At 39.5% G+C, this 22,823-nt stretch overlaps 1 protein-coding gene across 1 annotated transcript in view; it reads right to left on the minus strand.

The window, feature by feature from the left end:
• Positions 1-618: 618 nt before the first annotated feature.
• Positions 619-22,823, minus strand: part of LOC128651188 (high affinity immunoglobulin epsilon receptor subunit gamma-like) — an 86,666-nt gene continuing 64,461 nt past the window's right edge. Inside the window, exons 4-5 of the mRNA XM_053704480.1 lie at positions 1,852-1,920; positions 619-1,066 (exon numbers count right to left, since the gene is read on the minus strand). Coding sequence (XP_053560455.1) covers positions 1,061-1,066; positions 1,852-1,920 — 75 coding nt within the window. The 3' untranslated portion in view covers positions 619-1,060. The remainder of the gene's footprint in view (positions 1,067-1,851; positions 1,921-22,823) is intronic.

Consider the following 22,823-nt stretch of genomic DNA (forward strand, 5'->3'; position numbering starts at 1 on the left):
TTGTTCTCTTGCTATCTTTATTTAAAAAGCAGACATATAAAGCTTAGGAGCCTGCCCATTTTTGTTTCAGAACCTGGGTTATGCCATCCAGGGTGCTGAACTTAAAATGGGCTGGCTCTTAAACTTTGCATTCCTGCTTTTTAAATAAAGATAGCAAGAGAACGAAGAAAAATTGATAATATGAGCAAATTAGAAAGTTGCTTAAAAATGCATGTTCTATATGAATCATGAAAGGAAAAAAAATTGGTTTAGTATCCCTTTAAGGCAAGTGGTCAGTGGTGTATGGCTACTGAACAATTGCAAGAAAATGTTAATAATTTGTTAAAAAAAATAATCACACTTACCTAGTATCTTATTTAATTACAAAGCTTTTCTTTAAGTAATATTACTGGAAAGAAAGCACCCTAGGCAGTTGCCTATATTGCCTAAAATCTTAAAAATGGTCTCATTAAAGAATTCTACATTAGATATCCCTTTAGGCCTATAAATCTGAAATACATAAATGTTTTATAACAATTACTACACATTCTCAGCTTTGTATAAAGGCTGCCTTATGTTGTAAACTCTCATTAGTCATTGACGAAGTACAGAAAGATCTAATAATTATAGAAATGTATGAAAATAAAAAAGTATGTTTATTCAGCACAATGTCATCTTTAATAAAAAAAGGACACAAGACTAGGGAAGGGCTAAATGGATTATAGGCTGGTATAATATAATTTACATTTTATACACATAATCTTGAAAGATAGTAGCATCATAAATAAGGTATATTTGCATGCAAATGTAAGCAATGATCAAATTGAGTGGCTATATTTTATTATTATTATATCAACTGCACAATAATATCAGTAGTTTATCCTATATATTGCCCTGAATGCCATGCAACATCACAAAACAGAATGACAAAACTAAATATTGCTGTCCCTAAGCCAGAAAGGTTTCTGCTATTTGCAGCCAGTCGAGCCATTTTGCTGATGGATTATGAAATGGTTTCCATTACACAAAAACAGAACAACCAAGTCCCACTGTGTAGGCTGTAAAATGTCATTCTTCTTTTTTATTGCTAAAACAGAACAGGAAATATAATTAAACTCAAAAACGAATCTGCCATAAAATGCCTAAATAAAGTGAAGGTAAACTTTGGTGAATGAAAGCCCGTTTTTTAAAAATACTATTAAAAACAGGGGCACTTTCATTCATCAAAGTTTACAAAGCAGCCGTTTTGTTAAAAAAAATTACCTTTTTTTCTTTTCACTGCTACAGCAGCTTCCCCCACATAGAGATCCTCTATTCACACGTCAGCAATGACTAATCCAGCTTCCTCCAATCACAGCTTTCCCCCCAGTGTAGTCATTGCCTGAGACCATGCTGTGATTGGAGGAAGCCGGATTAGTCATTGCTAATCTCTAGATGGGGGAAGCTGCTGTAGCAGTGAAAAGAAAAAAAGGTATTTATTTTAACAAAATAGCTGCTTTGTAAACTTTGATGAATGAAAGTTCCCCTGTTTTTAATAGTATTTTTAAAAAACGGACTTTCATTCACCAAAGTTTACCTTCACTTTAAGTTTATTAAACCCATATATAATTTATAGTTATTTTGCCTATAATTTACCTATGAAATTTGTGTTTTTCTCTTTTCTCCATAGAGACATAAGTAGACATATCATACATGTACGTATGCTACACAACAACTGCAAGTGCTGGACATCTTTTTACATCTGGCCTCTGATCAGCCAGAAACAGTAGATAAGATAAACACAATCAAGATGCTTTTCAAGTAGTGAATGCTTGGACTTCTTTGGAATTGCAAAACCCTGCTAATTTCCCTTACAAATGTAGTTTTCCTTACCTTTGTCTCCATCTCTACATGTCCTTTGCCAATTTCACTGTAGATCTGTTTCTCAGGAAAGTTGAGTTGCTATGTTAAAAAAGGATATTAAAATTACATGTTGTATAAACAAATATATATGTATATATCTTTAACTAAATCTTACCCTTTCACAGCATTAAATAGATAATACACTGTAAAATTGTTTTTCCTAAATGTGTTTCCAATTACTTGTTAAAATAACTGCAGAGTATAAAATGTATGATTCATTGCTCCTTGTGTTTGTTTTTATATATGAAATAGCTGTTTTTGTTCTTTGACACCACAACCCACCAAAATGGGTTGAGCATGCAGGGAAATCAGATCTCCTTATTTTATCACTTTCTGTACACACATGCTTCCTTACATTATCTGTCTGTATATCAAATCCCAACACTTAGGCCCCAATATTCAAAACAATGACAGGTCTACTCTGCAACACAGCTAACCCCCCAAGACCCACTAAAGAACAAAAAAAAAAACATTACAAAAATAAACACTATCCTAAACACTACTACTAAAAGCCCTATCCTAAAACTAAAGTCTCCTAAAAAAAAAGCCCCCCCTCCTAAAAAAAAACCTATTCTAAAACTAAAACCTTCAGGGCATTTGTCAGGCAATGCCCTAGTTGGAGTGATCACTGCTCCTTTGCATAAAAAAACCCTATACTAAAACCAAAGTAGCCCCCAACGCCTCCCGCCCCCCAAAAAACTATAAAAATGGCCCTGAGAAGAGCGTAAGTGATTAAGCTCTTTTGCTTTTTATTTTTAAAACCCTATCCTAAAAAAATCCTAAAATTAAAAAGAACCTAACCTAAAAAATGCCCTGAAAATGGCATATGTGATATTACTCTTGCTTTTTTTTTTAAACCCTATACTAAGACTAACCCTCCTCCCCCAAGGAAAAGCATAGGGCTAAACCCCAAAAGTTTGTACTCACCAACATGAATCCAGCTCCTTAGGGGGAAGCGGCGGGTCCATGATGTCACTAATCTTCTGTCTCCGTCAAAGGGGGCTGTCCTCTGGGGCTGTCCTCTTCTTTTTTCAATTCTTTTTTTCCCTCATCCTCTTCCATCCTCTTCCTTATGCTGCCACTGAAGCTTGAATGCAAGCTCCCCCTTTATATAGGGGTGCTCTTGCAGTTCTATTGACTGAATTTCCAATCAAAATCAAATCAGCCAATCAAAAAAGCTTTCATTCTATTGGTTCATTTGAATTTGATTGGAAAAGCAGCCAATAAAAATGCAAGAGCACCCCTTTATAAGGGGGAACCTTGCATTCAATCAACAGTGTGCTGCGGTGACAGCATGAAGAAGCATCAGATGGAAGAGTATGAAGTGTCCAATGGAAAACAGAAGAGGACAGCCCCAGAGGACCGGCACCTTGGATGAAGACCGAAGAGGAGTGCCACCATGGACCTGCTGCTGTCCCCTTTAAGGAGCTGGATCCTAGTTGGTGAGTACAAACTTTTGGTGTTCAGTCATAGTTTTTTCGGGGGGTTAGTTTTAGTATAGGGGTTTTTAAATGCAAAAGAGCTAAATCCCTTATGCCCTTTTCAGGATATTTTTTTAGGATAGGTTTTTAAGCTTTCAAGGACTGCTTTTTCCCCCAGTCCAGCCCTGCAAAAGACCAGGAGTAGGATTTGATTTTTGGAGTCTTAGAATCCTAAGGATGAAACTTACTCTTACCCCTTAAGCATTTAGAAACCTTAGAAATTAGTTGTTGGTCAAAAAAGCCTAGTAGTTTCCAATGGAGTTAAGCTGGTATAAGATTTTGAGCCAGCACCAGCAATCTAATGTCCTATACAGCTTTATATCAGCAAGAAAGGAAAGCAGTAATATGTCACAACAGTGTCTAGCACATTTTCAGAAAACACATCTGATAACATATCTCGTCTGGATCAGTAGACCAGTACTGAAGCCTTCATAATACAAGACATTGACAGCAACAGATGAACCAATGCAGCCTGGAAAGCTTAAGTTTTATCTCTAGTTTCAGTTAAAGGGATATGAAACCCAAGCAATTTATTTCACGATTTAGATAGACCACTTGATTTTAAACACATTTTTCATTTACTTCTATTATCAATTTGTCTTCATTCTTTTGGTATTTTTGGTTAAGGAGCCGGCCTATTTCTGGAGCACTATATGGCAGCAGTTTTACAAGAATGTTACCCATTTGCAAGAGTACAAGATGGCAGCACTGTTTCCTGCCATGTAGTACTCCAGATGCCTACCAGAATATCATGGAAACAAAGCAAATTTGGTAATAGAACTAAATTGGAAATATTTTTAAAATTCTAAGCATTTACTAGCTGCCTCGGTATAGGAATTACATGTAGCTAAGGCACCTTAAAGGGACAGTAAAGGGACACCTTGTAATTACAAGACATGTCTGTATTGTTGCTATATTATAACAAATCTGCCAAATCTAAACATTTTTAAAACAAATTAGAATCTTGTTTGCTGCAATTGTCTTTCAACAGCCAAACTCCTACCACCTTATTTGGAGGAGCCAATCTGGGTTTGAGTCTGCAGACAACAAGGCTAACTGCAATCATAATATTAGTATAAAATGCATTGTTTTGCAGTTGTTATCAGTTAAACCAAAAAGGAAAAGATATGTACCAGGATTAGCCTAGAGAGGTCAGCAGGGTACATTTAAAGTTCTAAGAATTAGAAAATCCTCAGTTTTCAGAATTAAATTACATGAAAAGGGGCCAAATAAATAATGAAAGTATATTGCAAAGTTGTTTCCTTATGCAATAACTAAACATTATTGGTCAGATTCCAAGTGGTGCGATAACAGTTGTGCGCAAACGATATTGGGTTTATTAAGGCAGTTTGTGCGTGTCGGAGGTAGTGTGCGCATTACAAGTTGAAAGTAAACGCGTTCACTTGAGTGCAATTGAAATTAACACCAATCGTTTTAGCGCGACCTCAGAGCTCTGGTTAACTGTTACGCTTAAATAAAAAGTTGCACAAAAAACATTAAAATAAATGTAAAAGTGCAGTTACAATCAAAACACTATTTAATAAAAATTATTAAAAAGAAATTGCAATAAAAATTTATAAGGGCTCAAAGATATGAGGTCTCAGGTGCTAGAAAAAAAAGGGCTGCAAAGGGCTTTAACATAGAGATACATACATGCACATGTCTAAATTTCTAACATGTCTAGCGCTGCAGAATCTGTTGGTGCTCTACAAATAACCGATAATAATAATAATAATAAGTATATGTATGTATATCAATTGGTTGGATTTGGGAGTTGCGCCTGCGTTAGGAAAGAACTATGAATCTGGCACACTATGGGGGATCCTAGGGGTGGCTGCTGTTAGAGGAATCTCACTTCCTCCTTAGTGAGAAAAAAGAGGTTTTGTTGTTTGTAGAAGGGGTGTTTCTAACAGCGCCTTCCAAAAGGAACTCCTCATGTGCATGTGGGGATATAAATGCAAAATATACCCAAATGTGTTAAACTGTATAAAACAGTAGCGATATTGTAACCAATCTGCTCACCTGTAGGATCACAGGGATCAGTGATCAACGATGATATGATTTAGAAAATTCCTGTCCAGGTGCAGTTCCTTCCCAGGTGGAAATGTCCTCTTGTTTATAAATTAGGCAACTAAATAGTCTAATTAAAGACTGAAGTCGTAGTGCGGGACTCCCCTTTTCCACTCTGTATGAGTGGACAGAGGATGGATAGAAGGGGTATTCCATTTTAATGTGAGCTGATGTATGTGTGTTTTTAAAATGCAAATTTTATTAGTAATTTAAAATGGTGAATAAATATATATGTAGAATTTAATAAAAATATATCAAAAACTGAGGAATATAAAATAGATCATTGCATAATATAAAAAATATATATGTAAAAAGTATATATAAAATATATATATTAAAAAAAAAGTGCAAGAAGCAAGTGTACTGACTGCTAGCGAGTTGATGCCTGGCGGTAAATTGGATATCCGGATGTGATGTCATGAGCGTGCGTCACGTGCCTTACGCATTTCCTGAGCGTCTCAGCTCACTTCTTCAGAGGAGTGTAATCTGATGCCATCCTATGAGCCCTTAAGTAGTCTGTTAATTGCCAATAAGGATAGTTAATTGTAACAACATTGACTAATTGATATGATAAGTATTTACTAGTTTAAGCTGTTTTAAAAGTGCAAACCTTGGATTTAGGGCAAATTCCGGAATGGATCAAAAAGGATATTATTTGAATTGTGTTTGTAATGTTTTGTATTAAAAAGACTGATTATAAAATATTATTTTGTCATCAATTATCAGCCATTTTATGTGAGATTGTGAATATATGCGTAAATTTAAAAACGGCGGTATTAGAAAAATATTTTGTCTGTTTACTAGATACAAGTCATCTTGTCTCGTTTTTTAAATTACATATTATATAAAATGTTTAATGATACATCTGTTGAGGAGTGAACTATACATAACAAAAAAAAATACGATGTGTATATTTAAAACCGGGGTTGTACATTCATATTTTCTTATTTTTCTACTTGAGGAGCGCTAGTTTTAGCAATCAATAATTAATCAATAAATAATTAATATTCAATGAATAGGTTAAAGAATGTATATTTTATGTGTTTTGTTTTGTAAAAAATGAGAGTCCATATTAATAAAAATTCATATTAATTGATTGATATGTTGCAAATGCCAACAATTTCTTCCCTAGGGTAAAAGACTTTTTCAAAGTGATAGTGAATCAAAGAAAGGCTGCTAAATCTATATCTGTATTTAGCCCATATGGTTTTCTGGTTCTGAGCTTGTATATCCAGAAGGTCTCTCTTTTTCTCAATTGTAGCAGTATATTCACGCCTTCTGTATGTGGTATATGTTCAATAGCTTTTATTTTGAGCTTCTTTTCATTTTTATTATGAAATTCTTCGAAGTGGGTCCCTATACCATATTCGGGTTCATCACTAGTAATGTTTTTTATATGTTCAAGGAGCCTGGTTTTTAGGGTTCGCTTTGTCCTTCCTATGTACAATTTATTGCAGCTGCAGGATAGTTGATATACAACATACTGAGATTTACAATTCATGAACCTTTTAATTTCATATTTATTGTGTTCCCCATCAGTAATCCATTTGTTCTCATCTTTGTTCTTGCTGATGTGTTCACAGCATAGGCAGTTTTTTTCTATTACATTTATAGAATCCTTTTGTTTTGGTTGTTAGCCAATTTTCTTGTTTCTGTGTTTTATTGGTCTTTAATTTGGTTGGTGCTAGTATATTCTTAAAATTCAGATTTTTCTTATAGGTGATCTTTGGTCTTTCTGGTAATGTTTCCTTCAGTAGGGGATCTCTTTTTAAAATGTGCCAATGCTTGTTTAATATTTTCTCAATGTCTTTAGTGCCACTGTTAAAAGTGGTTATAAATCTAGGTGTCTGGTTTGAGGGTGAAATTGTTATTTCACAATTAATTTTCCCTGCTTTGTGTTTGCTTATAAGTAGTTCTTCTCTGTCAACCAAGTTTACTCTTTCATAGGCTTTGTCTACAGTCTTTTTATTATATTTCTTAATGTACAATTTCTGTTTTAAAGTTGCTGCCGCTTGTTCAAAGTCATTATTTCTCCAACATAGGTGTGTCCGGTCCACGGCGTCATCCTTACTTGTGGGATATTCTCTTCCCCAACAGGAAATGGCAAAGAGCCCAGCAAAGCTGGTCACATGATCCCTCCTAGGCTCCGCCTACCCCAGTCATTCTCTTTGCCGTTGTACAGGCAACATCTCCACGGAGATGGCTTAGAGTTTTTTAGTGTTTAACTGTAGTTTTTTATTATTCAATCAAGAGTTTGTTATTTTGAAATAGTGCTGGTATGTACTATTTACTCAGAAACAGAAAAGAGATGAAGATTTCTGTTTGTATGAGGAAAATGATTTTAGCAACCGTAACTAAAATCCATGGCTGTTCCACACAGGACTGTTGAGAGCAATTAACTTCAGTTGGGGGAACAGAGTGCAGTCTCTTGCTGCTTGAGGTATGACACATTCTAACAAGACGATGTAATGCTGGAAGCTGTCATTTTCCCTATGGGATCCGGTAAGCCATGTTTATTACGATCGTAAATAAGGGCTTCACAAGGGCTTATTAAGACTGTAGACTTTTCTGGGCTAAATCGATTCATTATTAACACATATTTAGCCTTGAGGAATCATTTTATCTGGGTATTTTGATATAATAATATCGGCAGGCACTGTATTAGACACCTTATTTCTTAGGGGCTTTCCCAAAGCATAAGCAGAGCCTCATTTTCGCGCCGGTGTGGCGCACTTGTTTTTGAGAGGCATGGCATGCAGTCGCATGTGAGAGGAGCTCTGATACTTAGAAAAGACTTTCTGAAGGCGTCATTTGGTATCGTATTCCCCTTTGGGTTTGGTTGGGTCTCAGCAAAGCAGATACCAGGGACTGTAAAGGGGTTAAAGTTTTAAAACGGCTCCGGTTCCGTTATTTTAAGGGTTAAAGCTTCCAAATTTGGTGTGCAATACTTTTAAGGCTTTAAGACACTGTGGTGAAAATTTGGTGAATTTTGAACAATTCCTTCATGTTTTTTTCGCAATTGCAGTAATAAAGTGTGTTCAGTTTAAAATTTAAAGTGACAGTAACGGTTTTATTTTAAAACGTTTTTTGTACTTTCTTATCAAGTTTATGCCTGTTTAACATGTCTGAACTACCAGATAGACTGTGTTCTGAATGTGGGGAAGCCAGAATTCCTATTCATTTAAATAAATGTGATTTATGTGATAATGACAATGATGCCCAAGATGATTCCTCAAGTGAGGGGAGTAAGCATGGTACTGCATCATTCCCTCCTTCGTCTACACGAGTCTTGCCCACTCAGGAGGCCCCTAGTACATCTAGCGCGCCAATACTCCTTACTATGCAACAATTAACGGCTGTAATGGATAATTCTGTCAAAAACATTTTAGCCAAAATGAACCCTTGTCAGCGTAAGCGTGGCTGCTCTGTTTTAGTTACTGAAGAGCATGACGACGCTGATATTAATATCTCTGAAGGGCCCCTAACCCAATCTGAGGGGGCCAGGGAGGTTTTGTCTGAGGGAGAAATTACTGATTCAGGGAACATTTCTCAACAGGCTGAACCTGATGTGATTGCATTTAAATTTAAGTTGGAATATCTCCGCATTTTGCTTAAGGAGGTATTATCCACTCTGGATGATTGTGAAAAGTTGGTCATCCCAGAGAAACTATGTAAAATGGACAAGTTCCTAGAGGTGCCGGGGCTCCCAGAAGCTTTTCCTATACCCAAGCGGGTGGCGGACATTGTTAATAAAGAATGGGAAAGGCCCGGTATTCCTTTCGTCCCTCCCCCCATATTTAAAAAATTGTTTCCTATGGTCGACCCCAGAAAGGACTTATGGCAGACAGTCCCCAAGGTCGAGGGAGCGGTTTCTACTTTAAACAAACGCACCACTATACCCATAGAGGATAGTTGTGCTTTCAAAGATCCTATGGATAAAAAATTAGAAGGTTTGCTTAAAAAGATGTTTGTTCAGCAGGGTTACCTTCTACAACCAATTTCATGCATTGTCCCTGTCACTACAGCCGCATGTTTCTGGTTTGATGAACTGATAAAGGCGCTCGATAGTGATTCTCCTCCTTATGAGGAGATTATGGACAGAATCAATGCTCTCAAATTGGCTAATTCTTTCACCCTAGACGCCACTTTGCAATTGGCTAGGTTAGCGGCTAAGAATTCTGGGTTTGCTATTGTGGCGCGCAGAGCGCTTTGGTTGAAATCTTGGTCGGCTGATGCGTCTTCCAAGAACAAGCTACTAAACATTCCTTTCAAGGGGAAAACGCTGTTTGGCCCTGACTTGAAAGAGATTATCTCTGATATCACTGGGGGTAAGGGCCACGCCCTTCCTCAGGATCGGCCTTTCAAGGCAAAAAATAGACCTAATTTTCGTCCCTTTCGTAAAAACGGACCAGCCCAAAGTGCTACGTCCTCTAAGCAAGAGGGTAATACTTCTCAAGCCAAGCCAGCTTGGAGACCAATGCAAGGCTGGAACAAGGGAAAGCAGGCCAAGAAACCTGCCACTGCTACCAAGACAGCATGAAATATTGACCCCCGATCCGGGACCGGATCTGGTGGGGGGCAGACTCTCTCTCTTCGCTCAGGCTTGGGCAAGAGATGTTCTGGATCCTTGGGCGCTAGAAATAGTCTCCCAGGGTTATCTTCTGGAATTCAAGGGACTTCCCCCAAGGGGGAGGTTCCACAGGTCTCAGTTGTCTTCAGACCACATAAAAAGACAGGCGTTCTTACATTGTGTAGAAGACCTGTTAAAAATGGGAGTGATTCATCCTGTTCCATTAAGAGAACAAGGGATGGGGTTCTACTCCAATCTGTTCATAGTTCCCAAAAAAGAGGGAACGTTCAGACCAATCTTAGATCTCAAGATCTTAAACAAGTTTCTCAAGGTTCCATCGTTCAAGATGGAAACCATTCGAACTATTCTTCCTTCCATCCAGGAAGGTCAATTCATGACCACGGTGGATTTAAAGGATGCGTATCTACATATTCCTATCCACAAGGAACATCATCGGTTCCTAAGGTTTGCATTCCTGGACAAACATTACCAGTTCGTGGCGCTTCCTTTCGGATTAGCCACTGCTCCAAGGATTTTCACAAAGGTACTAGGGTCCCTTCTAGCGGTGCTAAGACCAAGGGGCATTGCAGTAGTACCTTACCTGGACGACATTCTGATTCAAGCGTCGTCCCTTCCTCAAGCAAAGGCTCACACGGACATCGTCCTGGCCTTTCTCAGATCTCACGGCTGGAAAGTGAACGTGGAAAAGAGTTCTCTATCCCCGTCAACAAGGGTTCCCTTCTTGGGAACAATTATAGACTCCTTAGAAATGAGGGTTTTTCTAACAGAGGCCAGAAAAACAAAACTTCTAGACTCTTGTCGGATACTTCATTCCGTTCCTCTTCCTTCCATAGCTCAGTGCATGGAAGTGATCGGGTTGATGGTAGCGGCAATGGACATAGTTCCTTTTGCGCGCATTCATCTAAGACCATTACAACTGTGCATGCTCAGTCAGTGGAATGGGGACTATACAGACTTGTCTCCAAAGATACAAGTAAATCAGAGGACCAGAGACTCACTCCGTTGGTGGCTGTCCCTGGACAACCTGTCACAAGGGATGACATTCCGCAGACCAGAGTGGGTCATTGTCACGACCGACGCCAGTCTGATGGGCTGGGGCGCGGTCTGGGGATCCCTGAAAGCTCAGGGTCTTTGGTCTCGGGAAGAATCTCTTCTACCGATAAATATTCTGGAACTGAGAGCGATATTCAATGCTCTCAAGGCTTGGCCTCAGCTAGCGAGGACCAAGTTCATACGGTTTCAATCAGACAACATGACGACTGTTGCGTACATCAACCATCAGGGGGGAACAAGGAGTTCCCTAGCGATGGAAGAAGTGACCAAAATCATTCTATGGGCGGAGTCTCACTCCTGCCACCTGTCTGCTATCCACATCCCAGGAGTGGAAAATTGGGAAGCGGATTTTCTGAGTCGTCAGACATTGCATCCGGGGGAGTGGGAACTCCATCCGGAAATCTTTGCCCAAGTCACTCAGCTGTGGGGCATTCCAGACATGGATCTAATGGCCTCTCGTCAGAACTTCAAAGTTCCCTGCTACGGGTCCAGATCCAGGGATCCCAAGGCGGCTCTAGTGGATGCACTAGTAGCACCTTGGACCTTCAAACTAGCTTATGTGTTCCCGCCGTTTCCTCTCATCCCCAGGCTGGTAGCCAGGATCAATCAGGAGAGGGCGTCGGTGATCTTGATAGCTCCTGCGTGGCCACGCAGGACTTGGTATGCAGATCTGGTGAATATGTCATCGGCTCCACCTTGGAAGCTACCTTTGAGACGAGACCTTCTTGTTCAGGGTCCGTTCGAACATCCGAATCTGGTTTCACTCCAGCTGACTGCTTGGAGATTGAACGCTTGATTTTATCGAAGCGAGGATTCTCAGATTCTGTTATCGATACTCTTGTTCAGGCCAGAAAGCCTGTAACTCGAAAGATTTACCACAAGATTTGGAAAAAATATATCTGTTGGTGTGAATCTAAAGGATTCCCTTGGGACAAGGTTAAGATTCCTAGGATTCTATCCTTCCTTCAAGAAGGATTGGAAAAAGGATTATCTGCAAGTTCCCTGAAGGGACAGATTTCCGCCTTGTCGGTGTTACTTCACAAAAAGCTGGCAGCTGTGCCAGATGTTCAAGTCTTTGTTCAGGCTCTGGTTAGAATCAAGCCTGTTTACAAACCTTTGACTCCTCCTTGGAGTCTCAATTTAGTTCTTTCAGTTCTTCAGGGGGTTCCGTTTGAACCCTTGCATTCCGTTGATATTAAATTATTATCTTGGAAAGTTTTGTTTTTGGTTGCAATTTCTTCTGCTAGAAGAGTTTCTGAATTATCTGCTCTGCAGTGTTCTCCTCCTTATCTGGTGTGCCATGCAGATAAGGTGGTTTTGCGTACTAAACCTGGTTTTCTTCCGAAAGTTGTTTCTAACAAAAACATTAACCAGGAGATTATCGTACCTTCTCTGTGTCCGAAACCAGTTTCAAAGAAGGAACGTTTGTTGCACAATTTGGATGTTGTTCGCGCTCTAAAATTCTATTTAGATGCTACAAAGGATTTTAGACAAACATCTTCCTTGTTTGTTGTTTATTCCGGTAAAAGGAGAGGTCAAAAAGCAACTTCTACCTCTCTCTCTTTTTGGATTAAAAGCATCATCAGATTGGCTTACGAGACTGCCGGACGGCAGCCTCCCGAAAGAATCACAGCTCATTCCACTAGGGCTGTGGCTTCCACATGGGCCTTCAAGAACGAGGCTTCTGTTGATCAGATATGTAGGGCAGCGACTTGGTCTTCACTGCACACTTTTACCAAATTTTACAAGTTTGATACTTTTGCTTCTTCTGAGGCTATTTTTGGGAGAAAGGTTTTGCAAGCCGTGGTGCCTTCCATTTAGGTGACCTGATTTGCTCCCTCCCTTCATCCGTGTCCTAAAGCTTTGGTATTGGTTCCCACAAGTAAGGATGACGCCGTGGACCGGACACACCTATGTTGGAGAAAACAGAATTTATGTTTACCTGATAAATTACTTTCTCCAACGGTGTGTCCGGTCCACGGCCCGCCCTGGTTTTTTTAATCAGGTCTGATATTTTATTTTCTTTAACTACAGTCACCACGGTACCATATGGTTTCTCCTATGCAAATATTCCTCCTTAACGTCGGTCGAATGACTGGGGTAGGCGGAGCCTAGGAGGGATCATGTGACCAGCTTTGCTGGGCTCTTTGCCATTTCCTGTTGGGGAAGAGAATATCCCACAAGTAAGGATGACGCCGTGGACCGGACACACCGTTGGAGAAAGTAATTTATCAGGTAAACATAAATTCTGTTTTTTGGAGCAATTGTGTTTAATACGCTGGAATTGACCATATGGAATATTGTCTATCCATCTCTTATGATGATTACTAGTGGCGTGTAGATAATCGTTTGTGTCCGTTTCCTTTGTATAGATTTTGGTTTCGATCCTATTGTTTTCAATTTATATAGTGACATCCAAAAAATTTATTCCAATTGTTTTGATTTAAGGAGTTGACAAATTAATTGAACTGATGTTCATTTTCCTTCCATATTATGATAATATCATCAATTAATCTCTTCCACATAACGATGTTCCCTATGAATCTATTATTGGTCCATATATGTTGGTTTTCAAAAGCTCCTATATACATATTGGTAAAACTTGGGGCAAATGTTGTGCCCATTGCTGTGCCAAATTTCTGTAAGAATATTTTGTCTTCAAATGTGAAGTAATTTTTAGTTAGGATGAAGTATGTAGCTTCTCCTATAAAGGCGATTTGTTTTTTATTGATGTTTGTTTCACTGGTCAGAATTTCTTTGACTGCACAAATCCCCTTATTGTATAGAATAGATGTGTATAGAGCTGTAACGTCTAATGTTGCTAATGAATAGCTATCTCCCCATTGATTTTCTTTTAGTACTGACAGGAGATGTGGGGTAAATATATGATTTGATTTTTGGAACTACAGGTTGAAGGAAATAGTCCAGATATTCCGAAAAATGACTAGTTAAGCTATTTATACCGGAGATAATTGGTTGACCCAGTTTTTTTTTATGTTTTTGTGTATTTTAGGTAGGTGGTAAAATATTGCAGTTCTTATAGAGTGTCTGAGGATAGGAGTTTATACTCTTCCTCATTAAGGATTTCTCCTTTTTTAGCACTTCTTATTAATAGATTATATTCATCTGAAAAATTATCAGTGGGATCTTTTATTAATACTTCATAGGTCTCTTTATCAGAGAGTAGTCTATTTGCCTCACCAATATAATCTATTTTATTCTGTACTACAATTGAGCCACCTTTATCGGCTTCCCTGAAGACTAGATTATGATCTTTACTTAGATTTATCAGAATTTGTTCTTCCTTGTTTGTAAGGTCTTTTTGGGACAATTTAAATGATTTACACATAGTTTCCAGATCATTAGAACCTGGGTCTAAACAACTGTGTTTAATTATTTTACCTTCTTTTGTTTCAAGTGATTCTAAATCTAGTGACTCTAAAAGACTTAATGTAGGTAAATCACTTTGTGTTAGTGGAACAATGTTATTTGTTTCTATATTTACTATTGATTGTGAGGAAATAGTCAAACTTTCTATTTACTTACTATTCGTTTGAATGTTTCGTTGTAGGGTTAGTTTCCTGATGTATTTGTTGCAGTCAACAAATAATGAGAAGGCGTCTGGTTTTTTGCTTGGGGCAAAGGAAAGGCCTTTTTTTTCAGGATGTTTTATTCTCCCTCTGTTAGTTCTATATTTGATAGATTAAAGATTTTTACTTTGGTTCGTTCATCTGAGATTAGACCGACCTCTGTCTTGTTTGCCAATTTTCTCGTCTTAGTTTGTTTTTGTTTTCCTGCTCTACATCCTCTTCCCTACTTTCTTTTCGTCTTTTTTGTGGGGTTGATCGCTGCAGTGTTTGGAAATTGTGGAAGACTGTTTCTTGTCTTTCTGCCCTGAATCTTGGTGGAATTTACAGTTTCTGTATTGATTCTCTCCTTTCTCTTAAGCCTAAAAATGTGTTTGTTCATGATTGTTCTGATAGGTACTAGGCTTTTGGAATCTATCAAACTCTTGGTGTCTATTTGCAAATCTTGTGTCCCCTTTATATGATTTTAAAAATGGTTAGTATAGGAATTAAAGTGATTAGCACGAGTGTTAGAGTAATTTGTATAGGTGGTTTCAGGTTGGTTTCTTCTGTCTTGATTATAATTACTATAATTGGGATTATGATGATAATTATTATTCGATTGTCTGGAAGAACGTGACTTAGTATTATTACCAGTTTTGAAGTACATACTATGGTTTTTATTTCTGACTGTATTTTGTTCTGTTACTACAGTTCTGTTATTTTTATTTTTATTTTTTGTGGTTGTATTTGGAAAGAAATGGTTGGTTGTGTTTGGAAACACTTCTATATTGGGTGTATCTGTTGCGTCTAAAAACTCTCTTTCTAGGTCTATATTTTTTCCCCTAGTTCTGTTTTTTTAGTGTTGAGGTCTCTTTCTAATTTTTTCTTTTTCTTTTTAATTATATCCAATTCTAGTTTATTTTTCCTGTTTGCGATGTCTTTATCTGGTTGCTGATATTATAATCCTCATTATAGGGTTGGAGTTCATGTCTAATTTCTTTTATTTCTTTCCCTATTTTCTCAAGGTTTTGTTCTCTATATTTAATTAATATGTTTATAAATGTATTAGAACAAGTTTCCGTTGCTTCCTCCCATTCTGTGATTAATTCAATGTCATCTGAATTAAAAATCAGAGTTTTGGTAAGCTTTAAACGTTTTGGTATTAATTTTAATTTTTGATAATTCTCAAGAACTATTATGTCATTCCAGTTAGTGACTTCTAATCTTGAATTTTTCTAGTCTCCTCAGTAAAGCTTTGGGATTGACCTGTTCTGTGGTTTTAATGGGTTCTGATATGATTTCATTGATTGACCAAGATCTTATTTTTGTTTTTATATCGAAGTAGTTCCCAAAAGAGTAATTTTCCTGGTGGTATTCCTCCATATTTCAATAATATTATTATAATATTTATATTTATATTTATATTTGTGAGTTAGTATCAATGAAGGAATATAAAATTTAATAATGTTTGCAAAAGAAGTATTTTTATCTGTTTGTGTATTAGTTGAAAACCAAAAATAAATAACAGAACTAATTTGTAGATCAAATTTATAACATAATGTTTTTAGAGCTTGTGAGAGGTGTAGGAGTTTATAATCAGTCTTTTTAATACAAAAATTTAAAAACACAATTCAAATAATATCCTTTTTGATCCATTCCGGAATTTGCCCTAAATCCGAGGTTAGCACTTTAAACACTGCTTAAACTAGTAAATACTTATCATATCAATTAGTCAATGTTGTTACAATTAACTATCCTGATTGGCAATCAACTTAAGGGCTCATAGGATGGCATCAGATTACACCCCTCTGAAGAAGTGAGCTCAGACGCTCACGAAACACGTAAGACACGTGACGCACGCTCGGGACGTCACATCCGGATATCCAATTTACCGCCAGGCACCAACTCGCTAGCGGTCAGTACACTTGCTTCTTGCACTTTTATATATATATATTTTATAAATAATTTCTCCAACATAGGTGTGTCCGGTCCACGGCGTCATCCTTACTTGTGGGATATTCTCTTCCCCAACAGGAAATGGCAAAGAGCCCAGCAAAGCTGGTCACATGATCCCTCCTAGGCTCCGCCTACCTCAGTCATTCTCTTTGCCGTTGTACAGGCAACATCTCCACGGAGATGGCTTAGAGTTTTTTAGTGTTTAACTGTAGTTTTTCATTATTCAATCAAGAGTTTGTTATTTTCAAATAGTGCTGGTACGTACTATTTACTCAGAAACAGAAAAGAGATGAAGAATTCTGTTTGTATGAGGAAAATGATTTTAGCAACCGTAACTAAAATCCATGGCTGTTCCACACAGGACTGTTGAGAGCATTAACTTCAGTTGGGGGAACAGTTTGCAGTCCTTTGCTGCTTGAGGTATGACACATTCTAACAAGACGATGTAATGCTGGAAGCTGTCATTTTCCCTATGGGATCCGGTAAGCCATGTTTATTACGATTGTAAATAAGGGCTTCACAAGGGCTTATTTAGACTGTAGACATTTTTTGGGCTAAATCGATTGATATTAACACTTATTTAGCCTTGAGGAATCATTTATTCTGGGTATTTTGATATAATTATATCGGCAGGCACTGTTTTAGACACCTTATTCTTTAGGGGCTTTCCCAAAGCATAGGCAGAGTCTCATTTTCGCGCCGGTGTTGCGCACTTGTTTTTGAGAGGCATGGCATGCAGTCGCATGTGAGAGGAGCTCTGATACTGATAAAAGACTTCTGAAGGCATCATTTGGTATCGTATTCCCCTTGGGTTTGGTTGGGTCTCAGCAAAGCAGATACCAGGGACTGTAAAGGGGTTAAAGCTTAAAACGGCTCCGGTTCCGTTATTTTAAGGGTTAAAGCTTCCAAAATTGGTGTGCAATATTTTCAAGGCTTTAAGACACTGTGGTGAAAGTTTGGTGAATTTTGAACAATTCCTTCATGTTTTTTCGCAATTGCAGTAATAAAGTGTGTTCAGTTTAAAATTTAAAGTGACAGTAACGGTTTTATTTCAAAACGTTTTTTGTACTTTCTTATCAAGTTTATGCCTGTTTAACATGTCTGAACTACCAGATAGACTGTGTTCTGAATGTGGGGAAGCCAGAATTCCTATTCATTTAAATAAATGTGATTTATGTGATAATGACAATGATGCCCAAGATGATTCCTCAAGTGAGGGGAGTAAGCATGGTACTGCATCATTCCCTCCTTCGTCTACACGAGTCTTGCCCACTCAGGAGGCCCCTAGTACATCTAGCGCGCCAATACTCCTTTCTATGCAACAATTAACGGCTGTAATGGATAATTCTGTCAAAAACATTTTAGCCAAAATGAACCCTTGTCAGCGTAAGCGTGGATGCTCTGTTTTAGTTACTGAAGAGCATGACGACGCTGATATTAATATCTCTGAAGGGCCCCTAACCCAATCTGAGGGAGCCAGGGAGGTTTTGTCTGAGGGAGAAATTACTGATTTAGGGAACATTTCTCAGCAGGCTGAATCTGATGTGATTACTTTTAAATTTAAATTGGAACATCTCCGCATTTTGCTTAAGGAGGTATTATCCACTCTGGATGATTGTGAAAATTTGGTCATCCCAGAGAAACTATGTAAAATGGACAAGTTCCTAGAGGTGCCGGGGCTCCCAGAAGCTTTTCCTATACCCAAGCGGGTGGCGGACATTGTTAATAAAGAATGGGAAAGGCCCGGTATTCCTTTCGTCCCTCCCCCCATATTTAAAAAATTGTTTCCTATGGTCGACCCCAGAAAGGACTTATGGCAGTCAGTCCCCAAGGTCGAGGGAGCGGTTTCTACTTTAAACAAACGCACCACTATTCCCATAGAGGATAGTTGTGCTTTCAAAGATCCTATGGATAAAAAATTAGAAGGTTTGCTTAAAAAGATGTTTGTTCAGCAGGGTTACCTTCTACAACCCATTTCATGCATTGTCCCTGTCACTACAGCCGCATATTTCTGGTTTGATGAACTGATTAAGGTGCTCGATAGTGACTCTCCTCCTTATGAGGAGATTATGGACAGAGTCAATGCTCTCAAATTGGCTAATTCTTTCACTCTAGACGCCTCTTTGCAATTGGCTAAGTTAGCGGCTAAGAATTCTGGGTTTGCTATTGTGGCGCGCAGAGCGCTTTGGTTGAAATCTTGGTCGGCTGATGCGTCTTCCAAGAACAAGCTACTAAACATTCCTTTCAAGGGGAAAACGCTGTTTGGTCCTGACTTGAAAGAGATTATCTCTGATATCACTGGGGGTAAGGGCCATGCCCTTCCTCAGGATCGGCCTTTCAAGGCAAAAAATAGACCTAATTTTCGTCCCTTTCGTAAAAACGGACCAGCCCAAGGTGCTACGTCCTCTAAGCAAGAGGGTAATACTTCTCAGGCCAAGCCAGCTTGGAGACCAATGCAAGGCTGGAACAAGGGAAAGCAGGCAAAGAAACCTGCCACTGCTACCAAGACAGCATGAAATATCGGCCCCCGATCCGGGACCGGATCTGGTGGGGGGCAGACTCTCTCTCTTCGCTCAGGCTTGGGCAAGAGATGTTCTGGATCCTTGGGCGCTAGAAATAGTCTCCCAGGGTTATCTTCTGGAATTCAAGGGACTTCCCCCAAGGGGAAGGTTCCACAGGTCTCAGTTGTCTTCAGACCACATAAAAAGACAGGCGTTCTTACATTGTGTAGAAGACCTGTTAAAAATGGGAGTGATTCATCCTGTTCCATTGAGAGAACAAGGGATGGGGTTCTACTCCAATCTGTTCATAGTTCCCAAAAAAGAGGGAACGTTCAGACCAATCCTAGATCTCAAGATCTTAAACAAATTTCTCAAGGTCCCATCTTTCAAGATGGAAACCATTCGAACTATCCTTCCTTCCATCCAGGAAGGTCAATTCATGACCACGGTGGATTTAAAGGATGCGTATCTACATATTCCTATCCACAAGGAACATCATCGGTTCCTAAGGTTTGCATTCCTGGACAAACATTACCAGTTCGTGGCGCTTCCTTTCGGATTAGCCACTGCTCCAAGGATTTTCACAAAGGTACTAGGGTCCCTTCTAGCTGTGCTAAGACCAAGGGGCATTGCAGTTGTACCTTACCTGGACGACATTCTGATTCAAGCGTCGTCCCTCCCTCGAGCAAAGGCTCACACGGACATCGTCCTGGCCTTTCTCAGATCGCACGGCTGGAAAGTGAACGTGGAAAAGAGTTCTCTATCCCCGTCAACAAGGGTTCCCTTCTTGGGAACAATTATAGACTCCTCAGAAATGAGGATTTTTCTAACAGAGGCCAGAAAGACAAAGCTTCTGGACTCTTGTCGAATACTTCATTCCGTTCCTCTTCCTTCCGTAGCTCAGTGCATGGAAGTGATCGGGTTGATGGTAGCGACAATGGACATAGTTCCTTTTGCGCGCATTCATCTAAGACCATTACAACTGTGCATGCTCAGTCAGTGGAATGGGGACTATACAGACTTGTCTCCAAAGATACAAGTAAATCAGAGGACCAGAGACTCACTCCGTTGGTGGCTGTCCCTGGACAACCTGTCACGAGGGATGACATTCCACAGCCCAGAGTGGGTCATTGTCACGACCGACGCCAGTCTGATGGGCTGGGGCGCGGTCTGGGGATCCCTGAAAGCTCAGGGTCTTTGGTCTCGGGAAGAATCTCTTCTACCGATAAATATTCTGGAACTGAGAGCGATATTCAATGCTCTCAAGGCTTGGCCTCAGCTAGCGAGGACCAAGTTCATACGGTTTCAATCAGACAACATGACGACTGTTGCGTACATCAACCATCAGGGGGGAACAAGGAGTTCCCTAGCGATGGAAGAAGTGACCAAGATTATTCTATGGGCGGAGTCTCACTCCTGCCACCTGTCTGCTATCCACATCCCGGGAGTGGAAAATTGGGAAGCGGATTTTCTGAGTCGTCAGACATTGCATCCGGGGGAGTGGGAACTCCATCCGGATATCTTTGCCCAAGTCACTCAACTTTGGGGCATTCCAGACATGGATCTGATGGCCTCTCGTCAGAACTTCAAAGTTCCTTGCTACGGGTCCAGATCCAGGGATCCCAAGGCGGCTCTAGTGGATGCACTAGTAGCACCTTGGACCTTCAAACTAGCTTATGTGTTCCCGCCGTTTCCTCTCATCCCCAGGCTGGTAGCCAGGATCAATCAGGAGAGGGCGTCGGTGATCTTGATAGCTCCTGCGTGGCCACGCAGGACTTGGTATGCAGATCCGGTGAATATGTCATCGGCTCCACCTTGGAAGCTACCTTTGAGACGAGACCTTCTTGTTCAGGGTCCGTTCGAACATCCGAATCTGGTTTCACTCCAGCTGACTGCTTGGAGATTGAACGCTTGATTTTATCGAAGCGAGGTTTCTCAGTTTCTGTTATCGATACTCTTGTTCAGGCCAGAAAGCCTGTAACTAGAAAGATTTACCACAAAATTTGGAAAAAATATATCTGTTGGTGTGAATCTAAAGGATTCCCTTGGGACAAGGTTAAGATTCCTAGGATTCTATCCTTCCTTCAAGAAGGATTGGAAAAAGGATTATCGGCAAGTTCCCTGAAGGGACAGATTTCTGCCTTGTCGGTGTTACTTCACAAAAAACTGGCAGCTGTGCCAGATGTTCAAGCCTTTGTTCAGGCTCTGGTTAGAATCAAGCCTGTTTACAAACCTTTGACTCCTCCTTGGAGTCTCAATCTAGTTCTTTCAGTTCTTCAGGGGGTTCCGTTTGAACCCTTACATTCCGTTGATATTATGTTATTATCTTGGAAAGTTTTGTTTTTAGTTGCAATTTCTTCTGCTAGAAGAGTTTCAGAATTATCTGCTCTGCAGTGTTCTCCTCCTTATCTGGTGTTCCATGCAGATAAGGTGGTTTTACGTACTAAACCTGGTTTTCTTCCAAAAGTTGTTTCTAACAAAAACATTAACCAGGAGATTATCGTACCTTCTCTGTGTCCGAAACCAGTTTCTAAGAAGGAACGCTTGTTGCACAATTTGGATGTTGTTCGCGCTCTAAAATTCTATTTAGATGCTACAAAGGATTTTAGACAAACATCTTCCCTGTTTGTTGTTTATTCAGGTAAAAGGAGAGGTCAAAAAGCAACTTCTACCTCTCTCTCTTTTTGGATTAAAAGCATCATCAGATTGGCTTACGAGACTGCCGGACGGCAGCCTCCCGAAAGAATCACGGCTCATTCCACTAGGGCTGTGGCTTCCACATGGGCCTTCAAGAACGAGGCTTCTGTTGATCAGATATGTAGGGCAGCGACTTGGTCTTCACTGCACACTTTTACCAAATTTTACAAGTTTGATACTTTTGCTTCTTCTGAGGCTATTTTTGGGAGAAAGGTTTTGCAAGCCGTGGTGCCTTCCATTTAGGTGACCTGATTTGCTCCCTCCCTTCATCCGTGTCCTAAAGCTTTGGTATTGGTTCCCACAAGTAAGGATGACGCCGTGGACCGGACACACCTATGTTGGAGAAAACAGAATTTATGTTTACCTGATAAATTTCTTTCTCCAACGGTGTGTCCGGTCCACGGCCCGCCCTGGTTTTTTAATCAGGTCTGATAATTTATTTTCTTTAACTACAGTCACCACGGTACCATATGGTTTCTCCTATGCTATTATTCCTCCTTAACGTCGGTCGAATGACTGGGGTAGGCGGAGCCTAGGAGGGATCATGTGACCAGCTTTGCTGGGCTCTTTGCCATTTCCTGTTGGGGAAGAGAATATCCCACAAGTAAGGATGACGCCGTGGACCGGACACACCGTTGGAGAAAGAAATTTATCAGGTAAACATAAATTCTGTTTTTTATTGTGGTTTAATTCAAGGCATACATACTTTGGAAGTCAACTACCGGTACATGGAACAGAAATAACCATTTACAAAGCATGTAACCAGTATAAGACAAGAAAAATATACATTACATGCTCATCTAACATTATACAGTCTTGATGTACACAATATTTGCCTGACAAACGATATACCTCCTAGTTGACTCACAAGGCCACTCTTGGACCTCTCATCAGACTATAAATTGAAACTTCTAGTCGGTAAACTGAAAAAAAAGGAGACCGCTCATGGGTCTCAACTGATGAACCATGTTTTTCTTTTGTTTTGATTAAATTATAGATAGGGTTCTGCCTGCAATATAATCAG

This window comes from Bombina bombina, chromosome 1 (assembly GCF_027579735.1).
Source record: "Bombina bombina isolate aBomBom1 chromosome 1, aBomBom1.pri, whole genome shotgun sequence".
Classification (NCBI taxonomy): Eukaryota; Metazoa; Chordata; class Amphibia; order Anura; family Bombinatoridae; genus Bombina; species Bombina bombina.